The sequence below is a fragment of the Podarcis pityusensis genome, assembly GCF_964106645.2.
Source record: "Podarcis pityusensis genome assembly, chromosome: 4".
NCBI classification, from domain to species: domain Eukaryota; kingdom Metazoa; phylum Chordata; class Lepidosauria; order Squamata; family Lacertidae; genus Podarcis; species Podarcis pityusensis.
The window spans coordinates 28,605,883-28,633,853 of NC_138027.1; the positions used below are offsets into that span (position 1 = coordinate 28,605,883).

General features: G+C 45.8%; 2 protein-coding genes across 4 annotated transcripts in view; one reads left to right on the forward strand and one right to left on the reverse strand.

Moving 5' to 3' along the window:
- The window catches only part of NBEA (neurobeachin), a 355,514-nt gene that overhangs the window by 192,320 nt on the left and 135,223 nt on the right, over positions 1-27,971 (forward strand). For all 3 annotated transcript variants that reach the window (XM_081004034.1, XM_081004035.1, XM_081004033.1), the window contains 2 exons: positions 15-158; positions 18,569-18,705. In XM_081004034.1, the coding sequence (XP_080860160.1) occupies positions 15-158; positions 18,569-18,705 (281 nt within the window). The remainder of the gene's footprint in view (positions 1-14; positions 159-18,568; positions 18,706-27,971) is intronic.
- Positions 19,195-27,489, reverse strand: MAB21L1 (mab-21 like 1). The gene has a single exon (XM_081003503.1). The coding sequence runs from the start codon at positions 22,296-22,298 to the stop codon at positions 21,219-21,221; it is 1,080 nt and encodes a 359-aa protein (XP_080859629.1). The 5' UTR covers positions 22,299-27,489; the 3' UTR covers positions 19,195-21,218.

Sequence of the window (27,971 nt, forward strand, 5' to 3'; positions counted from 1 at the left end):
ACCTTTTTTTATAGGCACTGAGGAAGATGTCGTGAAGTCAAAGAAAACCTTCCGAAGCCAAGCTGTTGTCAATCAGAATGCTGAAACTGAGCTCATGCTGGAAGGAGATGATGATGCTGTCAGCTTGCTCCAAGAGAAGGAGATTGACAATCTTGCAGGTAAAAATCTTTTTTAAAAAAGTTTGATGTAAATAAATCATATATAATTGAGCTGGTTTTCTAAACTTTGCCAACTGTGTCTGGTATTGGCATTTGTGTGAGATAGTGAGCCTTGTTGTTTTGGAAACACTTGCAGAAGTTCCCCACTGTTTTCATCTAATTTATCCTCACAACTTTATAAAATACTGGTTAGTCAAAGATCTGATGAACCTGGGTGACTCATGTCCAAATCAATCATAATACACTGATAAACACATAATACACTGTCATAATACACTGATAAAAAAAGATTGATCTATGTTTTAGAAAGTATATTTTGAGTGCAGTAAATTAGACGTATTAAAGGATTTTTATTGTGAAAATGTAACAAAAGGGAAAATAAGATGTATCAGCCTGACCAGTTATGTTTAGAAGTATTCCCACCCATGTGAACATTTTATTCGGGCAGTGGGGGGTGATTTTCAAAACTTTCCCCATTTGGATTACAAGATTAGAAAACAAACCCCATGCCTGGGTTTGAATGACAGGGCAAGCCAGATCATGGCTTGTTTCCTGACAGCATAGCAGGACCAGGACAAGCATATAACGCCTATGATTTCACTGGCATGCACCATCACACTGCTTGTTTGCCTTAAATCATACTTTATTTTAACTATGGTTTAATGTGAGATGCAGACCAGGTCACTGCCAGTGAAGAGACTTACAGGCTCATAGCAATCTGCTGTATATATAGATCAGACAACATTTTCCAGGGCTTCAGACTAAGCATGTTTTGGTAAATAATAAGTATCATTTGTTCACAAATGCAGTTGTAATCAGAGTCCAGCTCCAGCACAGCAATTGGTCCTAACATAAATAAAATGATTGCTGAAACAATAAATGTCATTAAGATCCTCTTAACATAAAAGCAGTTAATTCTGGGGCATTAATGGTAGCTTCAACACTTGAAATGAGAAGTGGTGGAGAATCTCTTCCTGGAGAAAAGTATAGTTTAACAGATACCCCATACTTCTCTGTTATCTGTCTTGCATTCAGTGTAATTACTCCTTCCCATTTCCCCATACCAGTTAATCTAGACAAGTTTTAGGTTAACTCACATTTTCTCCTAAAGTTCAATAGGCTGAAGGAAGCAGAAGGTGCTTGGCAGTTGTTAGGGATCAAAAGGAAACTTTCAGCTAGGCTTCAGATTCAAAGGGAAAACCTTTGTACCTATGTTTTACAGCAGACAGGTTTTAGTCTTGTGGATTCTGGTGAGTGTGCTGCAGGGGCGAGGGGGAAACTGCACATTCTGTGAAGTAAGCGTGAAAAATGGCTTCACATTTTCAGGGTTGTTCTGACAGTTTAATATGATATGGAATAACAAAGTAGCTTATTGTAGCACAGATGGAACAATATTAGATAACTGAACTGCTAATTATTCCATAATTCCATTAATTCCATAATTAATTTGTATAAATATAGGCATAATACCTTAGACTACTAGATTTACCACTTTATGAAGATACACTTTCAAAATCTGACCAAAAACAAACAAATGATGCACTATTGTTCGTGCAAAATTTCATTATTCCAGAAAATACTATGTAAAATTATGTTTTGTCACTTTTGAAATTGTAGTGAGGGATTGGGGTTATTTCATTATATACTTTTGTTAAGAAATGCCCACTTCTTGTTGTTCTGAAGAAAACCGATGTGATAGAAGACTACACAAAATAGCATTCCTAACTAATGCAAAATCTACATACATTGGTTACATTTAATTTAACTGAAGTCTCGGTCCTATTTCAATGAATACAGCAGTAGCATACCGTAATTCATGACGTTATGTAAAACAGAGAGCCAAAGTTTCCAAAAACCTTCATTTGGGTAAATGCCACAAAACACCCAGCCAGTATTTCTAATCAGTTTCTCATCTGTCTCTCCTGCTTATCTTACCAGCGTTTCCTCCACATCTGTGCTGCTGGGGTTCTCATTCCTACCTACTATTTTCGCAGCCCTTGCTACTGTCCTTTCTCCCTGCACAGCCATTGCAGCTACCTCTTTTTCCTTCCTGCCCAACAATTACTGATCACGTGCAGATACCTTTTACCCATACCTATGGTGAAGCCTTACAGTTTGTGCTGTTGTTGCCTAACTCAGAGGCTCCCATGATGCTACTCTGCATTTGGCACAGGAAAAGAGAAGGGCCATACCTCTAGAGCACATGTACACTGAGCTTTCTGGTCATTTTCAAGTTTCACAGCTTGACTACTTTTTGTGTAAAACTAAAGTACATAGGAATGCTTTCATTTTCTTTAGTGTTAGAATCATGTGTGGCTGAAATCTTACTACAGTTAAATAGTGTTTAAAATCTGATAAATGTTATTAAGGTTTTAAGAACAACAATAATGTAGCCACCTAATGAACTGCAGTCAACTTTATAAAAAAAAACTTTGTATTTCATCACCTTATTTCATAATAATAAATATTTCATAATTTTCTGTTTCAATTTTAGCTCCTAAATTTCTTCCCAGACTGTTCATTTCAAGAGGCAAGTTGCTTATTGATAAATCACTTGAGAAAAATCAATAACTAGTAGTACTTTTTGGTGTCTAAAACTATGAATCAGCAGCATCTCAGTTTGCACAATTGTAGCGAATTGATTATTATTAACTTGTCTATCTGATCCATTTATTTTCTATGTCATAAATGTTTAAAACATGATTTTCATTAATTTCCTGAATAACAAATCTACTAACTTGTAGTTTAGAAGTATGCTCCTAGCATTCTGTGGTCATTTACTGACAGATAGTGTAAAGATAATAAGAGTTGGTTTGAACGTGGGGCTGAATATTGAATAATCAGTAACTTCTATAACAAGTGTGATCTGTAAAGCACTGCTTTATTTCTGAACACCAGAGATCTGGACTCCAACCCTTGATGGAGATTCAGAAATAGTAAACAAGGCCATCCACTAAATTTACAGGGGTATATGAAGCTGTCTTACACTGTATTAGACCACTGGCCTTTTTAGCTTACCCCCTGTCTATGCAAATGGGTTCTGCTTCTCCCAAGTCTCAGGCAGAGGCAGTTCTTCTGCCACCTGAAATCATTTTCATTGGAGGCAGTAGGGATTGAAACTGGGACCTTCTGCATGCAGAGCATAGGCTCTGCACAGGAGTTCCTGGTATCTCTTAAAAAGTGGGAGTGTTACAAGTCCCACTCTGTTGAGCCAGGCCTACTACTTTTCCTCTTGGTTCCATCTATGGCTCCCAACCCTGCTCTCTCATGAAAGTATCTCCTATCAACTATGATATGTAAGCAAGCCTACATGTTCTGAGGCAGTATTCCTAGGAATACTGGATTCTGGAGACAAGCCACAGGGGAATACTGTTGGCTTGTGCCTTCTTTGTAAGATTCCCGGGGGACATCTGACTTGCCACTGTTGGAAAGAGAGTGCTGGACAAAAGATTGAAACAAGCAGTTATCAAGACCACACACCGAATACAAATCCGCGGTGAGGTCTGAGCCCCAAACACCCCCTCCCCAAATTATTTCCCCTTCTAAAAATGACTCCACTTGACTGATTTGCTGCAATGCCATTGAATGCCATGCTCTGAATTGCTCCTCCTCATCCAACTTCTCATGTTTAAAAAAGGCCAGAGGGAAAAACAAATTCAGGCAACCTCACACAGCAGTATTGCACACATTATTTCTTCACCCTTGAAAGATTTTTTTTTTCCATTTTAGAATATGCTGCTGCAGATGTTATGGCTGCTAGCTTAGAAGGCTTTTGAAAATGATAAGATCAATTTGCGGAAGATTAGTTATGAACAACTATTGTCTGTGACAGCTAAATGGAAAGTTCGTGTTCAGGGGCAGTGTACCTCTGAATATCAGGTGCTAGAGGAAAATAGGGGAAAGCTGTCATCTTTGAGTTTCCAGGGAAATCTGGCTGGCCCAAGTGTCTCCAATAATTCATGCCCCCAGTTAACGCTTCCCTCTGCTGCCCGTCCCCCAAAAGAAAACTTCCCATTTTTCCAAACCATAAGCTCTGTCTTCCCAAGTCTTTTCTGCCCGGTCTCCATTTTTTCTTGTTCTGTTCAGAATAAGTTGGCAGGAGGATCTCTTCCCATCAGTCTTCTCCTGTCCTAACAATTCTGTTTTCTCCTCCAGATGGGAGAATGAAGGTGTGAAATTTTAAAATGGTCAGCTGCTGTCCAATAAGCAAGTCTGCACCACTGCCCAGGTAGCAAACCTGCCCTTTTCACTCATCCCCCTTCCCAGTGCCACAGCACAAGCGCCCATGCAATACTTTGGACTAATTTATAGGAGCCAATTCATTTTGTACAGCTGTGTTGGCATACTAGTGCCAGCGGGTACACCCACTCTGAGCTTTAAAAGCAAAACCCTAAGTTTAAAATTGTCAGTTGCACACATGTGCATAGATCTTTTAAGGATTCCCCCCTCTTTTCCAAAATGGTAGGTGACAGTGTGCTATGCAGACTGAATAAGAAACTCTGCACCTCCACTAAGATGCACCTCCCAAGTGATTCTGGGTTCTGTAACATTCTTTTGTTTTTTTAAATCCATAAATTGACTGTGAACTCTTCTTCGGCTAGGGAAAAGTCTAATGGTTGATTTACTGGGAAATACCGTAATAAAGAAAGAAAAACATTTAGTAACTATTCAGGTGTATGATACTTGCTGTAGAAAGCTGCAACATTGTAATTATCCTGTGCAAATTGCTTTCTTGGTTCTCTGGTACCTTGGCATGTTGGCCCTTTTCCAAGCTTGTTTGTAGCACTCATTAAGATGTGGCACAAACACCTCCCATCCTGCAGTGGCATTGCGTCCCTGCCTTTGTCTATTCCACCCCAGGCTCATCACAGGTGTCTGCCACCTACTAGCTCCCTTGCCCCTTGTGTGCACATAGGTATTGCCACCACAAAAGGTAAGTGTCTCATTAGTCATTCACTTAGCTTCTCCTATCCTCCTCTTTGGGTGCTGGGTGGCATTTTTTCAGAGGGCTCATCTTTCCCACTCTGTTGCCTGCTATCCAGGTGGCTGACAGTTTTGAGAGGTGGCAAGTAAAGCACAGCTCTGTGTCTTCTGCATCCGTGTCTAGCTCTTACCTCTAGCCTCAACAGAGGAAACTATAGCTCACTGCTGTGCAGCCAAAGAGAAAGTGGGGCAGTAGTGTTGTGTGCCAGGTTATATCTGAGCTTTCTGTCTCGTTTCTTAGCAGAGAGAGAGGAGTGAGGGATGGATGTTATCCATCTCTATCTGATTCCAGCTCCCTCCTGTCTTTCTGGCTTCCAGCTTGAAGGCAGGACAGAACTGCAGGAACAGCTGGCTTAGCACACTGCTGTGGGGACTGTCCATCCTGAAGGCAGATGGAGGAATTGGGGGAGGCAAGCAGAGCAAGAAATAGGTGGTTCCTCCTTGGATAATTACTTAAATGGCTACGCATATTTACATGATTGAAATATTTGTTTGGTTTTTTTTGTTTGAAGATTTGTGAATTTTTAAATTTCCCTCTGGACAAGCTTCAGCAATTTTTAGCAACACAGATTTAGATGTAGCGATGTGGCCCATGTGCCCACTAGGGCTTTCCTGGCACTTTCCTGCTTCAGCCCTTGCACTTCTTAAAAGTCGATCCTGAAGACTGGAGAGCCCTCTAGTTCAGTGTAGGGCAGGGAACAACAAGGTTTATCTTGCCTAGGCTGGATCGGTCCCATGGAGATCCCTCCGTGGGCTGGATCGTGCGCATGTGTGAGCACCCACGATTTTCAGTGCATGCGCATGCACAGATGATATTTTCGGCACCGCGGAAGCAAGTCCCCACTCCACACTGCACTGGTTTAGTGCAGCGCACGAGCAGGCAGCTTGGTTCGGGATGTGGGCTGGTCAAATGACCTCCGCGGGCCACTTCCGGCCTATGGGCCTTAGTTTGCTGACCCCTGGTATAGGGCTATTTGAAAATGTGCTGTTTGAAACAACTCAGAAAACATCAACTAAGCTATCATTCCAGCCTCTCCTTCCCCCTACCAACACAACTCCATTCGTTGAAAATGAGCCCAAATGAAAAACATCTGGAAGTTCGCCATTTTCCCCAAACCGAGGGCAGTATTCAACTAAACAGTTTCACTAGCTCATTGACATTTAGTTCCCTGTTCTGAGGGATCACTCACCTCCAGAGCAGATTTAGGGTGTGCACGGGGAGAAGAGAGGGTGAGGAAGTTCGGTCGGGCCACTAAAAGTCTTTGTGCTGGCAGAACTGTTCAGTTGCGGCAACCACTGAAAATACTTTTATACGTGACTTTGTGTTGACTGGGTGGAAGCATAGCATAGGATGCAAGAGTGAAGTCTTGGCTGCTTATGGACAGTGACTGAATCAGGTGGAGGCTAGTGCAGAATCACTTCAATTTGTCTCGTTATTTGGGGTACACACAGAGCCAATGGACATCCCTACAACTTGTACATCCATGAGCCCTTCTTATGTGAGATGATGCATCTATTTCGTACTCTGATACTAACATCCACATTAAAATATATTGAAATGTTCCTTAGAGGCAAAAATGGCAGAAATTAAATAATAAAGGCAAACTTACCAAGAGGTTCTGTGAAAATATAGTATAAAGAATAGAAAGACAGGTGCTTTTGTCCAGCAGTTTGATTTTTTCCGCATGTTCTATTTCAGGATGTTTTATAATGAGAGAAATACACACACACACACACACACACACACACACAGATACTATGTTTTCATCATGTTTATTCAGTCACTATTTTATGTGACTAAGACTGAACTAACAATAGTTCATGGCCATGTATGAATTGGTATATTCGTTTTAAAATTTAGAAGTGTTCATGATTTAGAAGATGGTGGCTAACTAATTCACCACCATCACTTTAATGGTAAAAGCTAAAATTTCTGTCCCTTTCAGATATGATATTCTGATTGGAGGTAAGGGGTCTTTACTTAAGAGTACAATCCTATGCATGTCTACACAGAAGTAAGTCTCACAGAGTTCACTGGGGTTTATCCCCACAAGATCGCAGCCTTAGTACCATACAGCAGATGTGAAATGACCTTTCCAATGCACCACTTCATTTAGGGCTGCTTCAAGTGACAGTAGTACCTTTATCATCTGCAACCCCGTAGGCAGCCATGAGTGTAAGTTCTAAAGCGGAATACAGAAATTTGATTGGCAGGCAAGCTGCATTTTTTCTGGCCCAGCCTTAGCTCATCTATCATCACTTACCAAAAACGTTATAAGGATATTTTCCACTCATGTTCCTGTAAAACGTTGAGAGGACAAAAGAACAAATCTAGAATCTTACAGGAAACTCTCTATCCAAAATGGTCACAGTTTCTGTGCCAGATGCAGATGATTAAAAGTAGTTCTTGGCCATTGCTGATACATGATCACCTGGCATCAGATGAGAGGGGCTTTTAACTTTGTCCACAACCATGTTAAATCCATGTGAACTGTTAGTTTTTAGCACAGTTCAAAAGCATTGTTTCAACTTTATCTGCCCTAGAAAGGAAGAACCAACATTTTTCACAGTGTCATGGGGCAAAACTATAGTGTATGTTGGCTCTGCAGTACGATTTAAGTTGTTTTAATGAGCAAATAACTATATGAGCCTGCTGCAGGGGAGAAAAATACCCAGAGTTTACTAAAATAAGCACATCTCAGTAGATGCCTTCAAGTATATATAGCAAAGGTATGTCCCAATGTCTGCAGCAATATAAATATATTGAGAGGAAATGCTTTCTCTGTAAACATACGCAATATGTGTAAGTGTGAAGAAATAACAGGCTCCTGAATTTATATGCAAGTTACCCTTGAAATCTAGACTATGCATACACCATGTGGTAGATTTTCCTCTTTAATGCTGAATAGTCTTTTTTTGCACTTTTGCACAGTTAATTTTATTGTGTACATCACTGATAAATTCATTTTTGAAGCTGTTTATTCGCCAGTTTGTCAGGAACAGAGTTGCTGGAAATCTTTAGTTTTTGCTTTTGATACAGATGGGTGGAAATAAGTTCTTGAAAACTTAAATTTCACCAGTTATGCAGCCAAAAGTCAAATTCCACTTGATCTTAATATTAAAGAACAAAAATAGTGAAATTGTGGTGTGTTACATATTCTTAGAATTTCTGCATGAGCTTAGAGTTCATTGTTTTCTATAACCGTTACTTTACAGACTACATGTTAGTGAATATTACTTATTTTATTTGTTGACTATTTTTCTTTAAAAATACTGTTCACACAGCAAGGGAATTCTCCAGCATCTAACTAGTTTATGTTTTGCATTTTTACTTTGTTTTGTAAACTATCCATAGCTTTACAAACTATACTGAGGAACAATTAATTTCATTTGATACAAATAAAACATATTTCCAAGAAATTCTCCCAAGTAAGTACATAATAGTAGCAAAAATAAAAATAAAGTGCAGGATCCAGACCATGGACATAGCGTCTTCACAGAGTATTCTCAAAGGCTCAGTAGAGCCCTATCTCTCCATTCTCACTCTCCCTCACATACTGGGACAATGCAAATATGGAATTAATGGTCTGTGCACACCTCCCTTATCCCATCCAACCATTCCTTTTGCCCTGATACATGTTTCTCATGCTGAGTAACATTGACAGAAAACAAAGTGTCAGATGGGGATATTGGCGGCAGACATGCTCCTTTGATTCCCCTTACTATCCCATTTGTGCATTTGTGTTCACACCTGTATTTCTGTAGACGAGGGGAGAAATACGGTTCTGAGCCTATGGCAGTCTTCTCTATGTGAACACTACATGTGCAGTGGACAGATTGTTCCCTGTGTGTCTACATCTTGTAGAAGAATATGCTGTTAGGCTTTTATACAAGTTCATTGACACTGTCTTTACATTCTCCCACCCTTCTAATTCTTGCCACTTTACAATATAGTAAGCCTAGAATCTTGCTGGTTGTATATATAGATTTTCAAAATGACTTACAGTGTAATCCTAAACCATGCCCTGCACAGGAGTGAAATCTTATTCAGTGGGGCTTACTCCCAGTTAAGTGTGGGTACAACTGGAGCCCTAAAAAGTTTGTTCTAAACTAAATAGCACCTTGATCTTAAAGTTACTTATTTAGAAGCAAATCCTGTTGCTTCTAGTTAACAGTGCTTGATGTGGTTTGGCAGTCCACCAGTAGGTATCCCATGTGAAAATGGACCATAAGTTCTATACCTTGTCATTTTGGGGGAAACGTCTTCACATCTGGGTTGTTTCTGAAAATTATTTTGTTCTTCAGCTGTCTTCTTTTTAGTCTTGAACAATTTTTAAATGCCAATTTTAATATAGTAATCTGGGGAAATTGACTATTTCAGGTTGACTTTTTTTTTTAGAGACAAAAGTCGATCTTACATCCCAAGTTCATTAATACTTTGGAAATTTATTGTTCTTCTGAAACATGTCTTTTCAGGGTCAGCTTATTTTTGTTTTTTGCTTTAGTTAAAAGAAGCATTTGATTCTAAAGTGCCTAAATTATTTTAACTTTATAAAAAATCCTTATTACCTATTTATTAAATGATTTGATACTGCCCTGGAACATAGCAGCTTGTTAAAACTTTCTTTTTTAAACAAACCCTGCAAAACCATACTGGTGGATAAATATGTGTAAAGCCATCTGCAGAATTTAATTGCAATAGCACCAAGAGGTCCGGTACTATTTAGTTGCTTTATTAGCTATTTTATGCTTTAAATGCCTTCACTGAAATTAGAAACACTGTTCTGGCAGGTACATAAAATTGGGGCTAATGATTAACAGGAAAAGGGAGTGATCCAATAAGCGCTACTTCTGTGCAACCCGCGTTTCCATTTATTCGCAGCAGGGCTTGAGCAGTAGCACTTCCAATGCACATCCTGTTGAGCACTGTAGAGAGAGTGCTCCCGTCTTTAGCAGAACTAATCCTGTCTTTGTTTTCCCGGAAGTAATTCCCAATGAGTTCGGTGGGTCTTGTGCCCCGAACTGCTGCCTTAGGCTATAATCCATACCTGGCAATGCACACCAGGAATTCAGTGGGGCTCAGGTCGAACAACTCCCTCGTGGCTTCTGCTCTTTAAGCTGTGTGAGCTTGTACAATTTAGTTTGCATCGACCGAGAAGTCTTCCAACAAGCCAAACGAAATTCAGAAGGTGTTGCCTCCTGAATCTATACCCGACTCTTTCTTCCCTGTTACTCTTGTGTGTGTTTTGTCTAAAAGATGTCTAAAGGTCAATCTCGCCGTTTCTTTCTGGAGACGCGGCGCGCGTGTTCCCCAGGCGTCACTCGCCCCGGGGCCCTTTGGCTGCGCGCTGCGGGCTCTGTGCGCCCTGGCGCCTCTCCGCTCTCAGCCTGCCGCTTCTTCGGCTGGGCTGCTGGGGACGCCCAAGCGGGGATCCTCCGTCCAAGCCCCGGCGCGGCGGCTCGCCTCGGCCTGCCGCCCTTTGTTCTTTCGTCCGCCGAGGGACAACAAAGCGTACGGGCCTCCCTGGACCAGTCACGGCCGCCGGGGCCGGGCGGGCGCAGGTGGGAGCATCTGCAGCTCCGCGGCGCGATTTAGCACGGTCCCGGTGGATGTGGAAAGCGGCTCCTGGCTCCGCAGGGGCAGCGCTCAAGCTGTGCCGATAAGTGGGTGGGGGTGGCGGGGTCTCACTTCTTTCCCCTGCTGTTTTGGACTTGGGAGTGTGGCGCTTCCCCCCTCCCCAAAGGGGTGGAATTGCTTGGATCGGCAGCGCCTGGCGCGCTCTCCATCCAGTCCATGCCGGTGCGCCGCGTTATTGTTTTGGGGAGCCGTTTGGGAAGCGGAGCCAATGCCGCGCTGCTATCTCGGGGCCATATGGAGAAGCTGCACTATTTTGATTACGCCTGGTGTAAACATTTTAATGTCGGATCCTTAAAATCCAGAGCCTCTCCCAAAGGGGATTAGAACATAATCCTCTCGCTCTATAGCTGGAGTGGATTAATTTCGTATTCTCTCAGTGGCGGGTTTGCTCCCTGAAGGCTCGAACAAAAAGACTCCGCGCTCCTTAAATGTGCCGTGGTATTGGGACTTGTAATTGGAGATTTCCAAAGGACAAGTGTAAAAACGACACACTATTAAGAAGGAGCGTTTCATTCGGTGCCTTTTCAGCGGGCGGGCGGGAGGGAGGGGGGCGCTTCAGAGGCTCCGAGTGAAATATGTGAAATGTTACACTCAGGTTATGATGTGGGGGAGGGGCGCCAAGTGCCTTTGGATCCCTGTCCTTTTGCTAACCTCACCCAGAAGGCCCAATCCATCCCGCTGTAATGCCAAGGGGCAACTGGGAAGGGGGCATCTGCCACCTCCTTACTTGCCCTGTCCCTCCTCGTGTCCGGCGGAGATCGTCCTCCCCTGCGCGCAGGTAGAGGCTGCTTGACCTTTGAGCAGTCGCCCCTGCCTTTGCCTGGCAGCTTGTGCGCTGGACGCGTTCCCGGATCCTGTGATCTCCTCCTGCAGGCCCTGGGCGAGAAGCCCCTTTTCGAAGCGGCTGAGGAGCATCCACCGTTCCAACGCCAATCCTACAAGCTGGACCCTGGCAACACGCCCTCTGCCTTATTACAGTCTGCCTAAGTTGGGAGAGAGTGCGCTACGCCACGGGTGGGGCATATTTGCGAAGCAGTAGCGGAAACTCCTAGCCAAGCCTAAGCCTGACCTCTCCTCTTCCTGTGTGCTAAAGCCAGCAGGGTACCTCAAGTGGTGGCAGCGAGGCGGAATTCGACCAGGGAGTGCTTTTTAAAATACACTCCAATGAAGCAGTCCAATTACGTAAAGTTTATTCAAGACAGTTATAAAAGCAAATTAAGAGGGAGGTCATCAGTTGGTGTGATAAAGACAACAAAACAGTTTCTGGCTAATCAGTCTAGTGCAGTCTAGTTTAGCCATGTCATTTGCATCCTCTCTCCTTGCTCACCCTGAGAAAAGTGAAGTCTATTGGATATCTATTGACTATGCCATTAACCCTTTCGTTTCAGGAGAGGGGGTTGAGTTCTCCTACAGGTTTATCCACTGAGACCAGTGCACCTCTGCACATAGGGCAAAGGTTGCAATTTTCAGTTTTAACCCCAGAGATGAGACTCACACAATCAGGTATTGTTTGAGGGGACTGGGAATCAGCACTGGGAATATCCTAGAAAGGTGAAAATTAAGAAGGATGCAGACTGTGGATTTAAGAAATCTTGGAAGGGCATAATCTGAGAAATCTCTTGATATGCCTTATAGTTATTCCAGTCAAATAGATATGGGGTTCTTAAAAGTGTGCAGGTCTGTAGAAAGCATAGGTTATAAATCGAGGGTAGCCAACCTGGTACCCTTCAGGTGTTGCTGTACTTCAACTCCCATCAGCCCCAGCCACAAGTCCAGTGGCCAGGAATCATGGGAGCTGTAGTCTAACCATATCTTGAGCTTACCTCTAAGTGATAAGCAAATATTCATTTGCTCTTACTGCTGAGTATATTGTTCATCGTACTTTTTTCAAGCACTGAATTAAAAGCCTGATTTTTTTTATTGTTTAATTGTATTGTTTTGTGGGCTCACTATTAGATGCCACTATCAGGACTAGTCCAGAGGTGTCTAGAGCACCACATGTTCCAGTTTACTTGGATGAGTTTAAATTGTTGCAGCCTGATGTTGACAGACTGCTTGGAAGAGGGTCTGGCTGGTCACTTGTCCTTTCAACTCTTGCCCATTGTGATGTACGAGAGTGAACCTGAGGGGTTTTAACAGCATAGGTCCAGGGAGTGGTGAATGCCATATTGCAGAAGGATGGGGTACCATTGGCTTTTAAAGATATAGTGTTGTGCCCTCTCCTTCAGAGGACCTTTCTGCACTTAGAACTGTTGAATAGCTATTGCCCAGTTGCTAACAATCCCTTTTAGGCACGATGCTCAAGATTTTTGTGTCAGTTCAATTTACAGGTGTGCTTGGAAGAAGTGGATTACAGTCTGGGTTCAGGCCCAGTTATGGCACCAAAGCTGCCATGGTCGTCCTAGTGCTACCTTGTAGGCATTTGATACTGCACACCATAGCTTGGAGCAGTTTCATGGGTTGGAAATGGAGCCCCCTCTGCACCAGACTGCTGTTGTTTCACTCCTACCTTCATGCTTCCAGAGACTTATCAATGTTGAACTATAACTTGACATCATAGAAGTTTGGTGACCCGCAGGGATCACTCTTGGCTCTCATGTTATTCAACATATGCGAAGCTGTTGGAGGATGTCATCAGGGGAGTTGGAGTGAGGTATCAGCTGATGACCTTGAACTCTATGTCGCTTTACCACCTGAATCAGAAAATACAGTTCAGGTGCTTGATGTGGACCAATAAATTGAAATTTGATTCCAGACAAAATGGAGATGTTGTGTGTTGCAGGCTCTCACCCGTGGGAAGTGAGTAAACAACCTGTTCAGTTTGGAGTGGCACTGCCCTAATTGAAGCTTAAAAATGCTCCTAGACCAAACGCTGCCACTGGAAGCTGGCTTTAGTAACTAGGAATACTTATTTTTGGACAGAGATGGTCTGGCTCTAGTGCTGCATGCTATGGTAACCTCAGGGCTGGACTACAGTACTGCATTATACATGAAGCCTGCATTATACATGAACCCTTGAAGACTGCTCCAAAGCTACAGCAGTTGCAAAATGCAGCGGCCAGGGGGCTGGTAAGAATTCCTAGCTAGGCACAAATTACAGGAGTTCAGAGCATGGTTTCCCTAGTCGTTTTGTGTATTGTGGAATGAATCCCATCTGTAAACTGGGATAGTATGACTAACTGAGAAGTTGGTGTTCCATGTCATTTTTCCAGAATATAATTTACAACCCTGAAGAGGTATTGGAACTTGTTTTCTGAGCAGGTTTTGTGGCTTAATGCATGAAACCCATCTAGCTATGTGTGACTGGTGGATATGGATGATTAGGCGAGCTCAGAAGTTAACATTCCAGAGCATTTACTCTGTTTATGACCCAGAGCAGGTAGTTCTGTGGAATATTTTTGTGGTTTATATTATATATGTGACTTGTGAATGTGATAGATCTGTTGTTGTTTAGTCGTTTAGTCGTGTCCGACTCTTCGTGACCCCATGGACCAGAGCACGCCAGGCACTCCTGCCTTCCACTGCCTCCCGCAGTTTGGTCAGGCTCATGTTTGTAGCTTCGAGAACACTGTCCAACCATCTCGTCCTCTGTCGTCCCCTTCTCCTTGTGCCCTCCTTCTTTCCCAACATCAGGGTCTTTTCCAGAGAGTCTTCTCTTCTCATGAGGTGGCCAAAGTATTGGAGCCTCAACTTCACTATCTGTCCTTCCAGTGAGCACTCAGGGCTGATTTCCTTCAGAATGGATACGTTTGATCTTCTTGCAGTCCATGGGACTCTCAAGAGTCTCCTCCAGCACCATAATTCAAAAGCATCAATTCTTCGGCGATCAGCCTTCTTGATGGTCTAGCTCTCACTTCCATACATCACTAGTGATAGATCTAGTTAGCTCTGAAGTTGTTGTGCCCTGGCCATTCCTCTCTTACAGATGGGTTCTGGTTGCGAAGGGGTTAATACATAATATTTGAAGGGTTTCCATTCTAAAATATTACGTCTAACACAACTTCCCAGTTTGGGCATTCCACCATGTTCCATAGGAAAGGGACCATAAACCAACAGTAAGGAAAGTATCACTTGGTAGAGCATGAGACTCTTAATGTCAGGGTTGTGGGTTTGAGTCCCATGTTGGGCAAAGTATTCCTGCATCCCAGGGGATTAGCCTAGATGACTCCGTGGTCCCTTCCAACTTTACAATTCCATGATTCTATGTGGATTTCCCTTACTGGACTCTTCCCTACCACCCCACCTAGCAAGAGAGGGCCAAGCAAGCAAGTGGAGTGGTGGTTGCTCTTGCCACCTCTCCCTGGGTGGCCCTCTAGGGCGGGGGGGGGCGGGGGGTAAATGAGTTGAGAGAGGTACAGATGTTCTTGCAAAGGGCAGCCACCATCTTTCATTGCACTTTCTTCAGGTGCCGCCACTGGGCCAAATGTCTTTCCCCTGCATGAGCCAGATAAGAGATGGTCAGTGATCAAAGCAAGGAAGTAGCTCCTTGCAGCCACCGCTCAGTCACCCACTTTTTGTTGGGGAGCAGGAAGCATCTGCCTTCTGCCTGGAGGGGGGGTGGCAGAAGCAATGGGCTGGCGAAGCCCAAAGCAAGGGGTGGTGGCTGGGTAAAAGGACCAGTACTTAACAGACCACCCCCAGACACAAGGGCCCTGAGTGCTGACTCTGTTTTCCATCTCTGATACCTCCTCGCTGGGATAATATCAAGGCTTGCTTACTTACATGGGTTTTGATAATGAAATAATCAGGAATTTTCATGCTGCTAAGTAACACCCCCACACACACCGCTTTCTTCCCTTTAGCGAAAAAAAAAAGTTAATGGAAACATCTTGTGATCCTTCGAAACGCCGCTGGTTTGAGTGGTAGCTGTTTTTGCCTAGTTCAGGCTCGTATAGGATTTCACAAGGTCGTTTGTTCAGAGCGCTTGGAAGTGTGAGGGGTTCCTCGCAGGCCTTTTGCTCAGAAATCTCCGCGATGCACTTATTTCCATCAGCCATTCTGAAAATTAAACCTGGCTCGCCACTGTCATTCTCCCTTGCGCACCCACGCCCCGCACACAAAAGATTTAGGCATTCTCTCTCTCTCTCTCGATGAAGAAAAAGATTTCTTGTTATAGTCTCTGGCCTCCTGACCGCGAACTACCAGCCACTTCCTTTTTATTTTGCCCATATAACAAGCGGGGAGCCGGGAGGTAATTGGGTTAACTACCTGATCTTCCTTCTGGGAGCGCGCAAGGCCCACTAAACGCCTTCTTATCATGATCGACTATCACGCGGCTCCCCAACTGCATCATCTTTAAGGGACTTTTTTTTATTTTCTCGCCGAGGCCTGTAAAGCCCCGGCGCTCGGGTGGCGAGGAAGGGTTAAAGGCACACGGGGGCGGGGAGAGGAGAGGGGCCGGGGTGGCGATCGCAGAGGGGCGGAGAGAAGCAGCAGCAGCAGCAGGGCCCGGGAGCTGCTGCTGCTGCTGCCTGGAGAGCTCAGCCTGCCATTACGCACAAAGGCGAGGGGCCTGGGGAATCGAAACCCAAATCCACTTGTAATCGCACGAGAGAATCGCGCGTAATTACTCGAGCGACCGAGATTAAGATTGATGAGCCTTTAAAGCGCCGTTTCGGATCGATCCGCTGCCCTAAGCAGGAGCCCCGCCGGCCAGGAGGGCGGCCCGCTTGCCGGCCTGCTTGCTTGCTCGCTCGCCGAGCGCCACTGGCGCTGTCCGGCCGGAGGGGGAGGCGGCAGGGAGGACAGAGCAAGGGCGATGCCCAAGCCCCGCGCGTATGGTCCGCATCAGCTGACCGGGGTGAAGAGGCCAGGCTGGCCTATTAGGCGCGGGGAAAACAAGAAAATGAACGAAAATAGAGTTTGTCTCCATATTATCCATCCCCTGGTGGGCTGGCTTGAGAGCTGTCAGAGGCGGGAAGCCGAGCGTTGCCTAGGGCTGGGTGGAGAGGAGGGAAGGAGGCGATGCTTGGAAGGGAGGGAAGTTAGCGCTGAAATGAGGCCTGCCACGCTCTCCGTCAGGCCGAGAGACGGGCTGAGCTCGGGCTAAGTGGCGGGTAGGAAGGGGAGCCTCCAGCGGGATCCGTAGAGGCAGGAGACTGGGCCCTGGAGGAGGGCAGAGCTTGGCAGCGCAAATGGTGGTCGGACCCAGCGCCAGCCAGCCAGCCCTACCTCAGCTGCCTTCCCCACAGAAAGGAAGCCGGGGAGAGGCTGCTGGAGAGACACCAGAAACCAAATCCGACCGAGCACAACATTTCACACACACACGGAATTAACAGTCTCAGCAACTAAAGGAAAAAACAACAACAATACCAGCAGCCAGATAATACTATGCCTTATTATTTCCCAGTTTCTAAAATGTGGCATCAGTGTATTGCATTTCATGTTATTCGAATAGATGTTTCGGTTTATTTATCCATAGGGCGGTCTTGGCTCAATATCCCATTATTCCATGCATTTATTTTTATGCGATCTGCATAGATCTCGAGGTGGAGTTTCCAATAAGTTCGTTTAGGATCCGGATGGGAAGTCTCCTTAGATTCAATGTAATAATGGTCCGCAAACAGCAAAGAGCCTTATGGCACCTTAAATGCTTACACATTTATTATGGCATACGCTTGTCAGACCATCAGATGCCTGGTTCCTATTACTGGTCCCCCTGCTCTGAGGAGCCCCACGGCGCTTGGCTCTAAGGTTGCCGTCGCCAGGACCCTAACTAGGCAGCCTGACCCACCGAATACAGCCGGATCCGCCTCCCGAGGAAACTTGCAGAGGGTTGCGTTGCACAGTACTAGAAATGCCCAAATAATTCCGGGGGTTTCTTGCAGGTTTGAGCTACGATTCTGTGCACATTTACTTGGGAGTAAACCCCGATGAATTCTGTAGAATATACATGCGTGTAAGCAAGTTAGAATAACCCTGAATCTTTTTGTTTTGGAGTAATTATGCTCTCAGCATTAACATTTCAATAAATTTCAGAGAGAGAGAGAGATTGTTTCTGGCGTCTCTGCGGAGACAAATCGTTTTCTTTATAACAACTGTTTGTTTCACAATAAAGGCTGCACTTTATTTTACACACACACTCACACTTTCTGCACAGAGGGACCCATCGTCTGGCATCTGATGTCTCGCAGATAGTTTTATGATGTAGAAAACACTGCATTGCCTAACGTCCAGAATAATAAAAAAGAAGTAAAACATATTCGATATGTGTGGTGCATAATTTGTATTGCAATTTTATGACTAGATACAGGAAGCGTAAATCTAAATATATTTTATTGGAAGCACCTCTGATTTTTATTCCGTGACTTCTTTTCTAAATACTCGCTGCCCGTCTTGGGCTGCGCTTTATACACACGTGCAAACCGGTAAATTTGCTGAATTGAGTGGGACCTGCACTCGACCTTTATGGGATCGGGCTTCGAGATTAGGAAGAGAGGGGCTATTTTCATCAGCGCTGTGATCTCCCCACCCGCACCCCGCTAGTATTCTCAAATAAATCTTCCTGTCTTTAAGTGGCAAGACCTACACACACCCTAGTTCTTGGGTGTTGTTTTGTTTGAAAGACCTATAAAGCGGCCTGCTGTTCCGGTGGTCCGTCGACCATCCTTTGAGCTTCAGGCATACACAGCGTCCCGCTTCCCGAAGCCTCTCCTAGGTGTCCCGGCAGCGATCCGTAGGCATCCCTCGCCTGAGTCCGACGGCTTTCTAGCTCCGCTCTGCCGTCGTCGGGCAAAGCGGCCGGCCTCCCTTTCGCAGCCTCCTCACGCCGCTCTGTCTTGTCTTGCAGGCCCCGTGGTCCTCAGCACGCCGGCCCAGCTCATCGCGCCCGTGGTGGTGGCCAAGGGCACCCTCTCCATCACCACCACCGAGATCTACTTCGAGGTAGACGAGGAGGACCCGGCCTTCAAGAAGATCGACCCTAAAGTGAGTACAGGACCCAAGTTGGGGGGGGGGGTTGGGAGGAGGAGGGGGAGGTTTCCCATAACCATGAATTGAGGAATGCTCCCAAGTGCCTGGAAACGCCCCTCTCCTTGCCCCCCTCCGTCTGACTCCGTGGCTGTTTTATTTAAGAGCGCGGCGCGTTAATGATGTAAAATCCGCTCTTACTCCCGCGCTCGCTTTTTAACAAATCTCCCCCCCCCCACTCCCCCCCCCAAGGCCTTTGTATGAACGTGGGCAGATTTAGCAGTTAAGCCAATTGCTCGGAAATCCCTCGAGGTAATGGCGGGCCCGCACTCCAGCCTCTTTCCTCGGGCACCCGCGGCAGACAAGGAGACGCGTTCCCTCTCCGTCTGCCTTCGATGCAGTCCCCAGGGACTGGAGCTTCCGCTTCTGCGCGGGTGCGCGTTGCAGGGGCGCGCGGAGCAGCTATTGCACAGCCCGGGCCTGTAGGAACTAGCAAGGTTGGAGTGCGCAAAGACAGAATCTCTCCCGAAGACCCCTGGAGCAAGGAGATAGAGCGGAGATTTGCCTTGTTACAGAATTCAAAAGTTCACGTCCATGTCATTTTCCTTCTCTCCGGATCTATAGTGATATTGTTATTTTAATTTCACTTTCGTAGCCTTGTGTAAATACACACTATTGTGGCCTCAATGTCGAGGCCATCCGTCTGTTGCCCGCCTGCCAACCTTGACAGGAAGAATTAAAAGGGTCTTCCGGATTTTAAAACACACACGCAAGCAAAGCAAAGCAAAGCAAAACAAAACAAAACAAAACAAAACAAAACAAAACATGGAGTTGGGTAACATGGCGAGTCTAACGGTTTTGCTGCAGCGCATCCAAGCGCGGGCAGAGCGCAGCTGAAGTTTGAAACAGTATCACCTGGGCAGATCTTGAGCACATTGTTGCACCCCCTCAATGCTTGCCGGGATATTTGCCCTTTGGCTGAATCACGGTTTGCATCCGGAAGGAACTGCCTGCTGCGCTCTCTGCAAGGGCAGGACGGGGCTTCTGGCGGAGGCGGCTCCTTTGCTCCGGCGGGGCCTCCGGAGAGGCCGACGCTCGCTTTCCCCAAACACATCTGGCGGCGGCTTCATGGCCAGGCTGGTGATGTTTAGGGCAAAGGTAGCAACATTCTTTACCTGCCGATTGTTGGCTTGACCCCCGCAAATCTCTGAACGTTGCAGCTTCCCCCTCCCTGCTCTCCAAGTGCTGTTAATTTTGTTACAAACTAGGCTCACTTGGGTAATGCGTGCCTTCAGCTTGGTTCAAAACCGGACAGCCGCGTTAGCCTGGCCCACTAAATCTTTTGAGAAGTAGATTTATTTCCTGACGGTTGTAAAAATGTTACTCGCTTAATTGCCACACACCGGAGTGTGACCGATGTCGATGGCCTTCAGGACCCCATTTTTTTAGGGTAGGCTACACCGATTTTTATCTTCATTTTAAATTATGCTACTTTTAACAGGCCGTCAAGGGCTTCAGACCCGCTTTACACGGCCCCTCCCCGCCCCCCAAAAAGAGAGAACGTAGCAGACTGAGGGCTTGCACAAACCCAGATGGAATCCAGCACTGAAACTCTTAAGCATATTTATTTTACTTTTATTTATTAGCTTGTAATTAAATAAAATCAGCAACAGAAATTTAAATCACAAAAAGTAATTATCCAGTGTATTTCAAGTGCATTTTTCCAATATATAATTCCAATATTCACAATTATATAAGCAAAATCCAAATTTCTTCTGAATATATTTAAATAACATTTCAAGTATATTTATGGAATGGTAGAAATAGAACAAGCAATATATTTGAAACAAAAAAAATGTAAACTTTTTTTTTAGCTTAGACACTTCAAAAGACAAGTAACAAAAGTACCATGATAAAATCTACCTTTTTTTTAAGCGGTATCTTCTTGAGCAGAAAATGTCCTGAAGTATCCAAAATGGCAATTTAACTTCTTTTCACCAAATCACAAAACACTAACACCCACAATTTCAAAGACAATGTGAGATCACAATATTCCATACAATTTTTTTTAAAAAAATGTACAGGGGAAGAGTTGGGACAGTTGTGGTTTGTTTTGTTTCTTTTCCTATCTAACAGTTGTGGTTATTTGGGTGGCATCTTCAGATTCTCTCTTACTCGCACAAAAATCCCGGCCTCGTTATAATCCATTGGTCTGGTTTCTAGGCGGAGTGGTCACAATCAGGCTAAAAACGGCAGCCAATATTGCATTTCCCCTGGTGATAATCATACACGGTTTCGTTTCGTTTTGTTTTCCGGGCAGGCTTTTAAAACCGGGATACCGGCAAGAGTCATAATACTTGCAGTTGGCTTGGTGTGCGTGTGCGCGCAGGCGGGCAGCCTCTTCCCCGAACGCAGGGCGACGTTTGCCCCGTAAACCCAGCAGAATCCTCCGAAGAGAAAGGCAGTTTTTTCTTTTCTTTTCTTTTCGCGGGGGAGAGAAGAATAGTGTCAGGCCGCCGCTGGCTGGCCCTCTAAAGTTTCTCCAAACTTTTGGGGTTGGTGAGGATCTCCCTGGCCAGCCGCCACGTTTGTTTGGCCGCGTTTTCGAGGGCCGAGTGCGGCTTGCCCTGGAAGAGGTCTAAGTTGGGCAAGAAGTAGTGCGGGCAGCGCCTGCACTGCAGGCACGAGATGAGCTGCAGCAAGATGCCGTTGAGCCGGTCGCCCAGGCACGACTCGTCCCAGTCCGACTCGCGGGGATGCTTCTCGCACTCGTACGACACCAGAGTCTTCATGTGGTAGTTGTTGAGCGGCTGGCCGGGCAGCTCGAGGTGGCGATCGCGCAGCGTCTTGAGGATGGAGAGGCATTTCTTGCGGCAGCCGCCCATCTGCAGCCGGTTCTCGGCCTCGGCGAACTGCAGCACCCAGGCGTCGCTCTCGGCCGAGCTCTGCTTGCCGGCCAGCGAGTGGCACTCCTTGGAGAGCAGGTTGAAGCCCTCGGCCTTCACCTCGGCCACGCGGTTGGGCCCCGGCCAGGGGATGTGCGGCAGCGGCCAGTGCGCCGCGCTGCGCGGCCAGATGCCCGTGCACTTGAAGGCGGGCGTGATCTGCACCACGTAGCGGTCGCGGATGCGCAGCTTGACCTCGCTGGTGTCCGCCACCATCTTCACCACGTCGCGGTAGCTGCACTTGTCCACGGCCTGCGCCACCAGCGTCTGGAAGCGCGAGCGGATCTTGCGCGCCGACAGGTAGCCCGAGGCCGTGATGAACTCCACCCAGAGCGACATGCTCCGCTTGCGCCCGTCGCTCAGCTTGAGTACGGCGCAGCCGGGCAGCGAGCCGTCGTCGACGAAGTTGAAGACGCCCATCTGGTTGAGGTAGAGCACCACCTCGAACTCGGTGGGCGAGATGACCTCCAGGCCCTCGTAGCGGTTGTCCATCTCGTTGAGGGAGCTGATGAAGCGCGGCTCCTGCACCTCCACCTCCTTCAGCACGTCCGACACCACCTTGCACACCTCGCGGATGGTCTTGGCGATGGCCGCCTTGCGCGCCTGGCACTTCTCGTTGTAGTATTTGTTGAGGTGGTACACCAGCTTGGCCTGCGCCGCGATCATGTTGGGACAGAGATCCGGGTTGTAGACCGGAGTCTCGCAGTACGCGCTGGGATCCAATGCGGCTGCTAAGGCGGGAGCCAACTTCAGACGGGAATCCGGACGCCCGGCGCGGGGAAGCGGAGCCCCAGGCCGCCCAAAGGCGCTGCTCTCGCCGCCGCCGCCGCCGCCGCCGCTGCTCTTTCTGCTGCTCGGCTCCTCCTCAACTCCGAGGCTCGCTCGCAGGCTGTCTTTCTCTCTCCTTGCAGGCTGGAGGTGGACACTTCTGCCCCGGACAGATTTCCGAGTCTTTCCCAAACACGCACAGGCACACAAACCCCTGGGTTTTTTGTTGGAAAGGATCCTTCAGGGAGCAGAGGAAAGCATGGAAGAGCTGCAGTTAAAAAAAGGGAAGCAAAGTTTGCGCCCAGTTGCAGCCAGGCTCCCACCAGTCAAAATAATAACACATCGGAGCAGGCATTTATTTTTCTCCTGGAGTCACCACGGGGTGTGAGTGTGTGTGTGTGTGTCTGCGCTCAATGTTGGTAGTCAGATAGGGGGGGGGGGCGGATTTCTGGGTGTTTCTCTTTCTCTCTCCCCCTCTGTGTGTGTGTGTCTCCCTGTCTCTGAGTGTGTGTATATGTCAGGAGAAGCTGGCTGTTGGTTTGTATAAGAGCCCAGATGCACTCGCGTGGAAATTATAAAGGCAGGGCCAGGCAGGCGGGCGGCCAATCGCCACTGGGCTCGTCACGGCAGCCTCTTCCAGCTCCAGCCTGGTTAATTAATCCCTCTCGGGGAGACAGAGAAACGCACAAACTCAAGGTAGGGGGCTGGTGGCAGAAAGGGACCAGCCAGGCCAGCGACCCATTGGGCAGGCGAGGAGGCGGAAGGCGGCTACGGCTGTTGGGGAAAGGACTGCTTGCCACTCTTCTCGCCAGGCGTCCTCCGGAGCCTGCTCGTGGCGCAAAGGGGACCGCAGGTGCCAGGAACCCGGCACCCTTCTCCCGGCGAACTGGAGAGGCGCTTCGCTCCGGGGAAAAGGACATCACATGCGAAAACTTGGCTTCAACTGGCGCTGCCTGATAGACGTTGGAAACAGCTGGGAAGTTCTCCGCTTGACAACTGGGCTAGCCTAGTGTTAGAAAGTCACCGGTTGTACGATAGAGGGGAAATATGTACCAGGAGCAGCAGCCTCCTCCTCTTTCTTCTTCCTCCCCAATTAAATAGCACAAAAGGCGAGCTGACGGGTCTCAATCGATTGGATGCAAATAGAGGCGCGTTTTTTACCTGGCTCTTTAGATTGGTAGCAGCTGAAGGAAGCGACCAGTCGCTGGCGGGCTTGACAGTTTTCCGGATTGAGTTTCGGAAGACGCGCAGCCCTGGCGAGCAATGAGTTGCCGCCTTTGTGTACCGCACGTGTCGCGAAGGTGCCCAGCCGCCTCCGCTGTCAGTAGCAGCGACATTGTGGCAAAGTAAATGGCAACTCTTAATGGTCTGAAGTGGGCAGGTTTCTGCACCCCACCTCACCCCCGTGTGGACTGTATTTGCAGTCTGGGTGGAACGCGGGACAGAGGAGGAGCGGGAGAAATCGCGGTCAAGCGGGCAGGCAGCTTTTCTGTCCCATTTGGACAGTCCAGGTTTAGGGCAGCGCTAGTTATGAGCCAATATCCCCTCCAGTGCCTTCAAGCAGAGCTGTTGGTTGCGCATAGCCGGCCAAACCTTCTGGTTTGCTGCCTGCTCTCTTGTTCCAAGAAGCAACACAGTTCGGAACTGGGAGGGGAGCCCTGGAGCAGCTCCACCTTCCCCTCTCCCTTGAACGGCTTCCAAAAGCATCTATGAGCATCTTAATGTTAAAATTAATTGGGTGCTGTCTAGGGAAAGTTAAGCGCGCTTTAGTTAATTCGAAATCAATGGGATTTAAGCCTGCATCCTAAAGATGTTGCTCAGAAATATCCCTTAAAATCAATTAATAAGCGTAAAACTAGACTGATGGGTGTTTTAAAAAAATATTTACGGCTCAAGCCTATACACCTCTACTCGTAATTAATTCCCACTGAGTTCAATGGGGCATACTCTCGAGTAAATGAATATAGAATTTTAGAGCCTTGAGCTGGTGCCTAAACCCCATTGATTTCAGTAGAAATCAGGCGCGCTTGATTTGCCCTGAATTTAAGCCCCTTTGTTTATCAGTTGCTCCCTTAAATTTGATGCATGTCTACTTAGAAGTAAGGCCATCTGAGTTCAGTCGGGTTTACTGCCAAGGAACGGAATAGGATTGCAACCTTATCCTCCTGCGCTCTTGCAGAATTCGTTCAGAGCTCGGGTGTCAATTATTATTATTATTTCGTTGCATTGATTAGACCTACTTCCAGATAATGGTGAACTTCCTTATCGCCCGGCCCTAAAGGCATTTGCTTCCAAGCAAGTCCATCGACAAGTCGCATGTTGGGCATTGCAGCAGCCCGGTCCCTTTAGGATCCTATTGTAGCTGCTTGGCCCTTCAGATCACCTTTGCGTCTAGCGATCTGTTTGGGTTGCCTTCACTGCGCGCTTATCCGGGCGTGTTAGGTCGTTGAATTAGATAGAGGCGAAAGGAGGAGAAACTGGAGCCGCCGCCCAAGGCGCGGGGAGGCAGCGGTAGCGCATCCTCCTGTGGACGCAGGGCTTTGCGGATGAGGATCTGGCGGGGCGCGCATTTTCTGCGCGGCTGCTTTCTGTCTGGGCAGGGATTGCAAACGGCGTCGAGACGCTTCCAGACAGCAGCTCACCAGCGTGGCCTTGCCTGAACTTAGCTCCAGAAATGTGCGTGGGGCAGGGAAGGATCGTGGGCTGGGGTCGAGCAGCCCAACAACAGGTGGAGGGGCGCCAGGAGAGACGCTGCGCAAGCAAATCTCTTTCCCGCAGAGAAGAGACCCGTCTGCATCCCTTCGCCCTCTCGCCTCTAAGAGGCTAAGGCTTGAGCTTGGGAAGGGGAAAGGCACTAGCGTGGCGCTCTCACATTTTATCTCCTTCATCCCGAGGGTGTTTGGGGGTCGGTGGGAGAAGGGACCAGGGTCCTGCGCAAGGAGAGTCTGGCAAGCATCTCGACTTTGCTCCTCTGAACCGGGAGCCCGGCTCCGGAGCACAGTCCCTGCACTTCTTTTTAAGAGTACTGTATTAGTAGCGAGCAGGCTGTGTTGCCCAAATACAGAAATTTAGCTGGAACTGTGCAGTGAACTACTGAACCGCTTAGTACAGGGGAAAACACATAGGAATAAAATGAAATTCGGTTCTCAGTGGAGGTGCAACAAAACTCCTCTGTGATAATTGAAAATCTTCACAACAAAGCACTCTCCTGAAGTGGTTCCTCTATACTCTTCTAGCTGCTGAGATGACACATACAGCGAAGTCTTTAGACTTATATTTAGCTTGTTTCCATAATGATAAGGTGAAGGTTAGAATCAACTCCCTTTAAAATTCCTTACATTGGTTAGGATTGAGCTATAAATGGGTTGAATTATCTGTCACACCACAAAGTTGTTAATGTTTCTTGCAGAATATTGTCATTAAATATAAAATAATTACAGCAATTTATAAGCCTGCGTTAGCAAAATGTTGCTACACCTCATATTGTGATCTGTGCATGTCTACTTTGCATGTAAAATATAATTAATTCAGTGGAACTTACTACTTGGTAACTATGTATGGAATTGGAGACTAAAACTGCAAGCTTGTGTACTTGGGAGAGTAGGTTCTGTTGTAGGCAATGATTGAACTCCAGTTTCACTAGAATAAATATTCCTTTATAAATTTATAGATCAAGCTGTTTTTCACATAGTGGTAAAAGTTTTGATTCTTTAAAATTAATTCAGTAACTGATGCAGTTGGTCCAGATATTTTGGTTTATTTGAACTGTAAACTTAATCTAATAAATATAGAAGGATAACATTTAGGGAATATATTATTATTATTATTATTATTATTATTATTATTATTTTAAAATATTGAATTTGTTGTTGCATACAAAAACATGTAGGCACTGAGAAAAGCTGTGTAACATAACAATGATGTAATAGAATTTAGCATACTAGATTAAAATTAATTCCAATTTTCAAACATTTTGTAAGGCATTTTTTAAAAAAAAATTAAAGGTCTTTGGAGGTTTTTCACATCCACTTGTAGTAAGGGTGTTTAAAACTAGCCTAGATACAAAATTCAATGTGAACTTTAATTTTATTTTTAAATTTTAGTCCTGCCAGGATTTATGCCAATTTTAATTGCAGTGAATCCAAATGCAACTAAACTGAATGAATCCCTGTGCTTCTCTTTGCGATGAATTGGACTGAATGTTAACAAAGACTTTTAGACTTCATAGTCATACAGAAGTCTCACATTAGATGAACAAATATAAATTAATATGCTTGTTTGAAGGTGGTTAGCACACTTTACATATTCTCCTATATTTTAAATAGTCAGTTTTCTGTTTTCATTACATCCACCTATCGACTGAATCAAGTTTGGTCTTAGCGATAAGGACTTCTATCAGCAGAGCAAGATGAAAATAACCCAGTGGAAATTAGGATTGCTAATTGTGTAAGGAATTAAAGGTGTAGGAAAGTCTGAGGAGTGACTTTCTTCAAATTCTGCTGTTGTTGTTCCTGTTGCACAGTCTTGCTCACTTTTACAGACTCTGCTGGGAACTCCCGCTCCCATACTTTCACATAAAATATTTTGTGCAATATTGTTGTAGTATTATTCAAAAAGCCTATCTCAGTTGGAAAAGAAGTGTGCCTAGACTGATTTTGTGTTCAGCAAACATAATTTATTAATTAGCAACTTAATTTGTAATTTTACGAATATTGGCTTTCCAGCTAGAGAAAATGTGTTGGTTGCTTTGAATGTACAAGCTCTTCTCTTTATGCCACATTGAATTCTCTTTGTGTAGTTGTGATTCTTCACACCACTGTTCATAAGTTTAAAGTCTTGTTTTTTAATATCTGTGTATTGCGCTAGGGAAACAGAATATGAAGTGGGTTTTATTGAATTATTTATCCCTGTTGTTGGAGTGGGTTTGAAGGCTCATTTAATGTATCTGATATTCTAACAGTTCTCCACCCCCACCCATTTCATTACACATCATCCTGCAAGCCAAAATAAATTTCTTTTTTGCACTAGAGAAATGAAGCATACATCTTTGTAGCAGATTCACTTTTATTGTCATTGGGGAAAAAATAAAGGTGTATTTTCTTCCAGTTTAATGTATGGTGACTTTGAGTTTTTGTATTTCTTTTGTTATGACTCTTTCAAACTAAGAGTGAATAAAGGGGGGGAACATACTATTAAAAGGGTAATCAGAGTAATGTCCATAATGCTTTTTTCGTGTTTATAATTTTTAAATACTTTATCTGCAGATAGAATGCATTGTTATATTACAAAGGACTTGTGCATAAGTTTATTTATTTACAGTTGCTTAGAGAGAAATTTCACAGGGTACGACTCATGCAAAAATTAAGACTGTGGCCATACCATTTGTACTTGACACAGTTACAGTCCCAGAACTTTTTTACACATATATTCTCTGTTCCAGATTTTGCTGAACTACAGCTCCCATCATTCCATTGGCCATGTTGGCTGAGGCTGATGGGAGTGTTCCACGGCTGGTCTAGAAAGAATTATGTTCTCTACTCTTTCCCCTCCCCCCATTACTTCCTTTCTCCA

What these genes read in the sequence shown, in the direction of transcription:
- MAB21L1 (XM_081003503.1), bottom strand. Translation starts at nt 22,298, where the DNA reads ATGATCGCGGCGCAGGCCAAGCTGGTGTACCACCTCAACAAATACTAC.